Genomic DNA, 10,123 nt, shown 5'->3' on the forward strand with positions numbered 1-10,123 from the left:
ATAATCCCACCGAATCAAACATGTCTAAATAGGATGTGGCCTTTTACCACTCCATCTAGTAAAGGTGTGGGTTTTCTTGCCAGAAAATTCTACAAAAAGCTTAAAAAGTCTTGAAAAGCATCAGCTACTGGAATTCATTTAGCTGGTAATGACAGCACCAAATATATGGTATGCTCAAAGTTATGCATAAATATGGCTTCGGGCACTTTCTCTTTAATTTTTGGGGGCTCTAAGGCAGCTACATCATGTTTGTGCATCAACTTGTCAACACATTCAGACTTTTGTAAAACATCCTATACTCACACTGATACCCGCGTGCCTTTGTGTCATCACTCACGGCATTAAATCCTCCCAAAAATGTAATATCACTAGCTGTTGACACATCTCAACACCACTGACATTTGAGCCTTGTTTGTGATTTCCACGGTTTCTACTGCAACAACGGTTTGTTTAAACTTCCTTGTTTTTCGTTACCTTCGCATTGTCCGCCCCTTCCGCTGGGTGAAATTCCGCTAAGTCCGGAGTCGGTTTACCGTTACCGCTCACGGTATTCCCCCCCAGTGACACATTTCCTTGTGTACTAGCTAGCTAGCTGCTATTGCGAAGGCCCACTGAGTGGCGCCGAGCCAGCGCGAGAGGGAGTGGACGTCACGTGACACGAGGCACGCGCCGCTACTGTCGGTGCGTTGAACTCGTCACGTGGTTCATGTAGCTCTCTCGTCTCTCTCCACTCCTGAACGGTTTCAGGCGATATTGACTCATGATGCGCATTGATAACGCATACGCTGACTGCACTTTAAAAAAAATGTAAGGTATGAACTAATCTCGTGCTGCTTTGGTCATTATCACCCCGAAACACTCCATAAACATGCACAACAAGAATTAATGTTAGATAAAATTTTATTGTCATTGCAGGTACAGATCCAACAAATATACACATATACATGGTATCACTGTTTACCCGGGGAACTTAAATTCACTCACATCATTTCCATAAGAGGGAATAGTAGCCTATAAGTGTATTTATTACAAAAATGTATGTCGGTATTTGTTATGGATGGACCATTAGCCACCATTGATCTGGCATGTTTTAATCATGTGACAGCCGTGACGTAATCAGTGGTGCAAAGAAAATGATGGCAGCAGGGTGAACAGGCTGTGGCTGGGGTCGGTTATGTCTTATCCTTTGGGCTCTCTGTTGCAACCGATATAACTAAATTAAATAAACAAAATGATGAAGAAATTATCAATATAACAATCATGTAATCTCAACATTTCAGTCTAGCTTGGTGACCCTCTGCCGACCCCCGTCCTGACCGCGCATCACTTACAAGATCATTTGTTTTCCAGGTGATGCCACTCGGTCAGAGGTCAGACGGCATGATGGGAACCCATCCTGGTATGAACTCCAGCTTCTCATCCAACATCATGGATGAGACTGATGATTACATGGACTATATGGGAGGAGGGGGCAGCCCCTTGGGCCTCTCCTCCGAGTCCTCCAACCAGGACCGGAGCTGCACCAGCACACCTGTAGGCAACGATGGTTCTCCAGCAGGTGAGAATGCGTTAAAAAATACCTGAGGGGTGTCTAAGTGTGAGATTATAGCGTAGTCTAAAAGGTGTTATAACCTTACATTCAGCTTCATACATCATGCTTGACTCAGTCCACATCCATCTACTTTATCCAGAAAAAAACGTGTCTTTTCATTCTTCAATCATATTTTGTGATTTAGTAGTTTGATTTACAATCAATAACATAATGACACACCAGTCATATTATATGGGGTTGATGACAATGTATTCTTATGTTCTGAGTCGTGGACAAGGTCTTTTACAGTTTGCCTGGTCATCCTCATAAAACATCCATTTTGTACATCAGTGGTTTGAGTTATTGCACTGTATGTAGCTTATTACATTTTCCTTTGGCCAGATATCATTCCGTGGCTTTATGTCTACTTTAGCACTTTTTTAGCACTTTGAATTGTGGGAGAAAGGGAAGGAAAGGAGAAACAGCCTCCTTTCCCCTCAAACATACTGAATAGATGGATTCTCCTCTGCTTGTTTTTTTCTAAATCTGAGCCTGCTGTGATTTTCACATTTCTCCATGTGTTGTCAATATTATCCACTACTCTCATCATTGTTGTTTTGGCTGGTCTTTGGGTTACTTGTCTTGAATGGGCCTCATTTTGTATCATTCTCTTATCTTTTATCTTTCCCTTTTTACCTCCCATCCCTCTGTGTGTGTGTGTGTGTGTGTGTGTGTGTGTGTGGTCTTGTGTGTGTGTGTGTGTGTGTGTGTACCCGTCTGTCTGTTTCTACCCCTCTTGTCTGTCCTTCACCCTCTCTGGTCAACCTGTCTCTCCAGGACAAGGCTGGCCCGCCACCACTTCTGCTCCTACCACCCCTGCTGACACTAGCGCTACCCAAAATGCACCTTCTTCCCCTCCTCCTCCTCCTCCACCACCACCACCACTACCACCTCACCTCTCCCTCCCTCAGCCTGGCCTCCATTCCCAGGCCCCACCCCTCCCTCCTGCTCTCCTCCGACCTCCTCTCTCCTCACTCCCATACCTCCTCTCTCCATCCTGTCTGTCATACTCTCTGCTCAGCGCCTCTCTGGGAGCCACTCGGAGTGTTGTCATGCCAACCAACACACCAGCTTTCAGCCCCATCATTGCCACTCCGTCTCCGGTTAAAAATGACGTCCCTATAGTGCAGGATGCTGCAGGTACTTATCCCCCGCGCAAACCAACACTGCAGCTGTCACTCTCAATTGAGTCGTGTGCAGTATCTAACTGTGTGATCCAGTCTTTCCCTGCAGTATTGTTGTGCAAAGACAGCAAAATAAAAGGGACCTTCCAGCATGCAAAGAAAACCCCCCAAAAAACATGGATGTAGAAATGTGCATGCTTACTGAATAGAATTATCTCACCAATACTTTTGCGATTGTTTCCACTTTTAGTATTGCTAGGATTGAGAGATAGAGCAGTACATTTGGCACCTGTAGTTTGAAGCCTGGGCCTTGTTAACATTACATTAACAAGGCTGCATCGCCAGCCTCTTATTTTCATCACGCCGCAAGTTTATTGAGGCCCACTGCTTCCCGTCTTGTAGAACAGGGATCTCATCATTAGCAGTGACCCCAGGGTGTACCAAAAGTGGGTGCCCCTCATAAAACAACATGGAGATAAGAGGGTCGGTTAAGACCCACAGCTCCGCCTCAGTTTGGAGGCTGGAGACACCCTGTAAAAGTGTCATGTTCCAAAGTCAATCTATCATCCCCCCCACCCCCCAACCCCCCTTTAATCATTGTGGGAATTAGGAATAAAACAAGTTATCTGTGCTTACTCAGCTGTGAAAAACTTCTGGCTGAGTAAGGTCGCACATTAGAGTTTCCACCAGGACAGGCTCGTAACGTGTAATTTGCTTGTAGTTCTACTTTGCGAACCAAGTGATCATTGTTTAAAGTGCTTCCTTCCGTCTTTCTTCCAGGCAACACCATCTCCATTCCCACGGCCACGGGCGCAAAGAAGCGCTTCTGGATCATCGAGGACATGTCGCCGTTCGGCAAGCGCCGCAAGACCGCGTCGTCGCGCAAGATGCTGGACGAGGGCATGATGTTGGAGGGCTTCAGGCGCTATGACCTCTACGAGAACTGCAAGGACCCGGGCTGCCAGTTCTCGCTCAAGGTGACCCACTACCACTGCACGCGCGAGAACTGTGGCTACAAGTTTTGCGGCCGCACCCACATGTACAAGCACGCGCAGCACCACGACCGCGTGGACAACCTGGTCCTGGATGACTTCAAGCGCTTCAAATCCTCGCTCAGCTGCAACTTCCCCGACTGCCAGTTCTCCGGCAATAGCACCCACTTCCACTGCCTGCGCTGCGGCTTCCGCTGCACCGACAGCACCAAGGTGACGGCCCACCGCAAGCACCACGGCAAGCAAGATGTGATCAGCGCCGCCGGCTTCTGCCAGTTCAGCTCCAGCGTCGACTGCGAGGTCCCCGACTGCAAGTATAAGCTCAAGTGCTCGCACTTCCACTGCACCTTCCCCGAGTGCAAGCACACGGTGGTGGGCATGTCCCAGATGGACTCCCACAAGAGGAAGCATGAGAAGCAGGAGCGGGGCGAGCTTCCGTCAGTGTCGCCCAAACAGGAAGGGCTACTCCACCTGGGAGGAAGCGTGTCCGCAGCCCCGCCGGCCTCCATGGGTCGCTCCGTTTCCTCGCCTAGCGGCTTCCACGGGTTGTCTCGCAGCATCAACAGCAGCGCGCCCTCCATGCTCTACCCGACAGGCAGCATCGGCTCGGAGTATAGCCACCTGTACCCGCCGTCCATCAGCCTGGACGGCTCCCTCAACCTTGGGACCGACACCAGCAGCTCCCTGTTCTTCCTGAAGAACGCAGTCGGTCTGGGTCTGAGCGACTCACTGGACCTCAGCAAGAAAATGCACCACGACGTGGCACGATCCAGCCACAGCCACAGCCCAGCGACCCCGCTGGTAATGCCGGCAGCTCAGGACGACACGACAGGAACATCTGGAGAGGCTGAAGATGACCTGTCGCCAGAGGAGGAGGCGCACGCAGAGGACGAGGAGGAAGAGGACGAGGAGGAAGAGGAGGAGGAGGCGGAGCTCAACAGTGACTCGAACGACGATTCGATGGCAGAGCCCGATGGTGAAAAGGACAATGGCGAGAGTTTTGAGGCTTCTGTTAACCACACTGATACTTCCCAACTGGAAAAGCAAGACGTTGACCCATGAAAGAAAAAACTATCAGTGACTGTTGGGGACTGAAGAAATACTCTGTGTACTATGAACAAACAAAAATGAAAGTGGCCTCATTTATCATGCTAAGAGACTTCCGATGACAACAAAAAATGACGACAACAACAGCGGCGTGGAGAAAAATGACGGCCTAAAATGATTTATTATGATGTTTACAAGATGACCAACATTATTAATTCAATTATGCATTAAAAAAAAAATATGAACGGAGACACAGAATTAGGCCCTGGTTTACACGCGGGGCAGCAATGTAAAGCATTTTACTACACATCAGTCTTTTTGTGTGCGTGCATGTTTGACTTTAATTTATTTTAATTTTTTTCACTTTTTTGTGTGTGGATTGAAAAAAAAAAGAAAATGTTAGAAAAACAAAAACAAATCTCTCTATATAACTATATATGTAAGTGTGTGTGTGGACGATGATATACAAAAGGAAATTGCTGGCACAGGGCCGTGAATACATAGTAAAAGGGACGTGAATCACTAAGGGGAAACAGAATGCGTTCAAACATTTGATCTTTTTTTTTTCTGTATTATTATTAATACTTATTATTATTGTTAAACACTGAGAGAAAAGGGAGTTACATTTTGCTTGTTCCAGTCTCTCTCAGAGGTTTTATTGTTTTTTCTCAATGACATGTGGAATTGACCAGTAAATATTCGTCAGTCTCGGCAGTCGGGCGTCCAGCAAGCCACCGGTCTCAACAGTTCTCTGACATTCTGCTAGAAAAGTTCGACTAGCACCAAAACCAAGCTCAGCCCTTGTAATTTTACAACCCTGCGGAGGAATCAAGTTTTGTGTGTGAATAATGCACTTTTATATTAGCTGACCACGATGATAACTCATAAGCATATTTAAAAAAAAAAAAAAGATATTTTTGTTACCATTTGCATCTTTGCATTACAATGTTGTTTTGTTGTGTTGTTAGTCAGAAGCATATCGATCTGTAAGTGGGCGAGGTAGTGATTAACGGCCCCAGAGTCAGGACGTTGGGGTGGGTGGGGGTGGGGCGGACGCACTGGCCAGAGAAAACGATGAGTCACTCAGATGCAGAGAGAGTGGAGAGGGGGGTGTGGGGGCAGGTGTGTTTTATGTTGAAAATTTACAGACCGAAAATGTCTCAATGGCATTTTGTTTCCATTCACTATGGCTGTGGTTGAGCTCCTGTTGTAATGGTTTTTATTTAATATTTATGTGACCTTCCAATGAGAAATTTCTAGGGTGTTATTGCACTTTTTAGGTTTATTTTTACCGTCTGAAAAAAAAATATGATATATATCTTTTAACAGGGAATTTTGCTTTAAAGATGTTGTTTTAGTTCACTTTTGCTTTAATGCACAAATAGATGTTAGTGTGACAAAGAACTGTTGTTCAGTGATTTATTTAAAGACTGGTTTTTATTTTTGCTTCTGTGATTCGACAGTTTGAAAAAAAGAAAAAAAGGAAACGGGCGCGCCAGGAAAAATGGCGCCCTGATGAGAAACACTAATACGGACTGTGATTTTAAATGAATTCTTAAGAAGTTCATGGCAATGCTCACTTACTGTAGTACTAAATTATAAATCTGTCAAAGCCACCTTCTGGTTTATATTGAGCAAATATGTTCGACCGAGAAGTGGACACATTGATCACGAATTATCTCCTGAGCTTGGCATTGGAAATAAATGATCATAATATAGGGAATAATAATGTGTGTAGATGATATTCCTCCAGATTGTTTTGAGAAGAAAAAAAAAAGGTTGTACAGTATTTTCCTCTGTAAAAAATAACTATATATGAACAAAATGCTCTTTGATGAACAGCTTCCTTTAAAAAGAAAACCCTTAAAAGAGGAGAAATGAATAATAAAAAGTTAAAAATTCAAATAGCCTCATCATAGTTTGCTTGTGTGCGTGACCTTTTTTAATTACCCCAGATTTTTGGGAATAACTTGTTCATACTGTAGCATTGGCAAATTCCGTTATGATGTTTGCAGTATATATATTTTTCTTTCTTTCTCCAAACTATGTCAGAAGCTCAAACTAAAATACACTGATTTGAATTAATTCTTCAATGTTTCTGTTTTATTTAAGGACTCATTTTATTCATTGTCATTTTTTCCGTGTGTGCTTTTGCTTTTTTTTTTTTTCCATTAATTGAAATTCTCAGTTTATATTTACTTTGCTGTGGGCATGCCTCGTTCACAGACCGAGGGGTCTCCCGGGATTCTGCTGCACAGCAGAGTCGTTGCAACATTTGTTTTGTTTTCTCATCAGACAACCGTAGGGGCGGGGAGACGTTGTGCACTTGAATTCAGTATGTGTGTGTGTGTGTGTGTGTGTGTGTGTCAGGGTGTAAAATAGCCGGATTTGTAAAAAGTTGAAAATAAAGAAAATATAATTATCATAACAATACACATGTAGTGATCGATAGTGTTTCAGCTGGAGGGCGTTTTGGGTCCCGTGTGGAGGGGAATGGTGCCGCTGGAAGACAGCAGGGCAAAAGGTCACGGCGGCGCTCACTCGCTCTCTTTTTCTATCTGTCAGTGACACTGAAGTAAGCGCGCGTGTCTCCCTGAGAGAGAGAGACAAACTGGCCACGGCTGTAAGAACAGGGACCTGTGACTTTGTTCCAGCTGCTCAGAGCTTCGATTCATATTTCATGACCTTGTGCACCCCCCCCCCCCCCCCCCCCCCATTTTGCTTCGCTTTAAATCCAACTGGGAGACTTTTATGTCCCAGAATTTGAAGGAACCAACAAACAAAAAACAAAAAAAGACAAAAAAACATCTGCATTCATGCAGGTAGAGGAGTCAACAATATTTGTTGTTGGGGTCGCCCGTGCTTGACATTCTGGTGGGAGAACGAGATCAGTGCTGAGGACCATTAGGGAGATTTAGAGGCCTGCTACTGCTAACAAGATGGCTCTCTGTGTCTTGTTTAGTGTTAACAGGGCACTTTTTTTTTTAGTTCTTTTTTTTTTGTTGTTGCCCAGAGCCATGTGCTGGTTCTCCTCCCACTCCCCTTATGTCACCCAGTGGCCAATGTGCTGGTTCTCTCTGTCCCTTCGTCTACAGCTGTTCCTGTCCTTCCTCCTTCTCTTCCTTGTGATGTTTTTTTTTTTTAATAAAAAAAAAAAAGGAAAAAAATTGGGTAAAGGCATCACCATCTGTCAGCCAGCTGGCATCCTGTATATAATCTACCAGAAAAAAAGAATAAACATGAAAATTATATTACACAAAAACCAGACGGAAACGACCTCCAAATCCTGCATAGGCTGCTGCAGAAACGACAGATCATTTTACTGTTTTAATTAACGGAGTAAAAAGGATGGTATAAAAAAGTGGTGGGGAAATAAACTGAGATGTATTTCCACTGCTGGGGGGGAAAAAATGTTCGATGAAAGCCTCCTGCTTAGTGCAGCGTAGTGGATAAACAGAGCAACATTTTAGACTTTGTAAAATATATTGCACTTTTGGACTAAAAGCCATCTCCCATTTGCGTTCAATTTGGCTCGACTCGTGAGACATTTTATATGAAAAGAAAGACAATGAAGCAATTTTTTTACTTGAATTTGTTGCCCTCAGCACTACTACTCGCTCTTGACGTATTGCTTATTTCCACTTGGATACAGTGCTGTTCATCTTCATTGTGCTATATTTATGTTTCTTCTTCTATTTCTGCATGTCTTATGCAAAGATTAAGCTTTTCACTCATTGAAATAAAAACATACTGAACAACTTTAGGCCCCGTTTTCAGTGTCGATGTCTTTTTTTTTTTTTTTTAATGCCAAAGAGGAGTATGACGCATCTTTGCATTCTTTCTACCTTTTCACAAAACACAAAGCTGGGCTGTGTATATTGAAATGCCAAGTACGTGTGCATGCGTGCTGGCCGCGGCTGACATGCGGCGGGTTGATGTGCCAGGAACAGGTTGAGTGAGAGAGCGAGGCGTGTGGGGAGGCGGCAGTCGGGGCTGGGAACACACACGACAGGTGTGCCCTGCATATGTGGTCACATGATGCCTATAAGGCAGATTAGGGCCCAAACAGATGAAGCGCTGCTTAATGGCAGCTTTTATTAAGTTCACAAAGCGCAGAGGGAGGGGGGATGTGGGGGGGACAGAGGAAAAGCAGGTGGCTGGGCCTGTGCACTCTTAGATGAAGACAGATATTGTACAGTGCAGTCTGAAGAGGGTAGCCACTGTGGAAGGATTTATGAAGATTTGCGCGCCCTGGACTCACCGACCTGCCTGTTCCCAAGTCTGCGGTAATACAGCCGGAGAAGGAGAGCTGGAGAGGCTCAGAGAGAAAAATGTGCCAGCCAAGAAGCCAGAGAGTGTGATCATATAAGATGAGATGAAACTCTAATAATACCTGCGAGGACGCTCCATCACTACCGGAACAAAAAAAAAGCAAAAGGACGCAGAGAAATAAAGGCGGATGAAATGGTATTCACACACTAACCAATAAAGAAACGCAGGAACATTTTAAAAGTAAAAAGATAAAAGTATAAAAATGCAGAAAGCTAAATATCAGCCGGTTGTGATAAACAAATTTGACATGCATTATGAAATAAGTGCAAATTAAATCTGGATAGTTCTGATGATAAATGAGAGAAATATCAGATGTTTGATATATACTATAAAACAACAGACTATAAATAACAGCACAAATATCACAATACTAGGTTTAAATTAAGAATATATATCTAAATACTGAATATTCAACTGTAGATGTATGGAGAGAATTACAAATGTGTGACAATATACATTACGTGTCTATTTTTCTAGAGCTGGCGGCACATGAAGCCTTTAGAAAAGGGTGATAAAGCGTGCGATTACATCATTATCACTATATTGTGAACATATTTGAGTGTACGGGTGTCACATAAAAGGACTCTAGATCAAGGCTCACAGGCTGCGATTGGCCGAGTGTGTTTGGACTGTATGTACTCTACAGTGTGATGACAGAGTACCTGCAGCGTCTCTGTGTGTGTGTTGAGGCCGACATACATTCAGTGAGACGTGATCTGTACGATATAGTTCAGTTCACTCCCCGTCTGTCTGCCAACGGCGTCTCCAGGCACACACCATCCAAACAGACTGTTTCTTAATCTGCCTAGTCTGACTGATGCTTCCACGGTCACATGATTTCAGCCTTTACATTTTTTTCTTTCATGGGACAATAATGTTCCTGAAGCAGACATGATATCACTAACAATTGGGTCAGATCGGACTAGCAAATGCTGATTTAATGAAAAAAAAAAGAAGTAAAAAGTAAAATACATCAGCATTTAGCAGCTAAAGAACCAGATATATAAGCAGAAGTCTTACACGTGAGGATGTTTCCC

The 10,123-nt window shown here is 44.1% G+C and overlaps 1 protein-coding gene across 11 annotated transcripts in view; it reads left to right on the plus strand.

The window, feature by feature from the left end:
* The window catches only part of casz1 (castor zinc finger 1), a 95,168-nt gene extending 86,651 nt beyond the window's left edge, over positions 1–8,517 (plus strand). For 8 of the 11 annotated variants that reach the window (XM_084015747.1, XM_084015744.1, XM_084015748.1 and 5 more), the window contains 3 exons: positions 1,351–1,558; positions 2,369–2,731; positions 3,496–8,517. In XM_084015747.1, the coding sequence (XP_083871873.1) occupies positions 1,351–1,558; positions 2,369–2,731; positions 3,496–4,769 (1,845 nt within the window). In that variant the 3' untranslated portion in view covers positions 4,770–8,517. The remainder of the gene's footprint in view (positions 1–1,350; positions 1,559–2,368; positions 2,732–3,495) is intronic. The other 3 variants (XM_084015749.1, XM_084015750.1, XM_084015742.1) reach the window with 1 other exon arrangement.
* Positions 8,518–10,123: the final 1,606 nt, after the last annotated feature.

Source organism: Eutrigla gurnardus (genome assembly GCF_963514095.1).
Source record: "Eutrigla gurnardus genome assembly, chromosome: 8".
Lineage (NCBI taxonomy): Eukaryota > Metazoa > Chordata > Actinopteri > Perciformes > Triglidae > Eutrigla > Eutrigla gurnardus.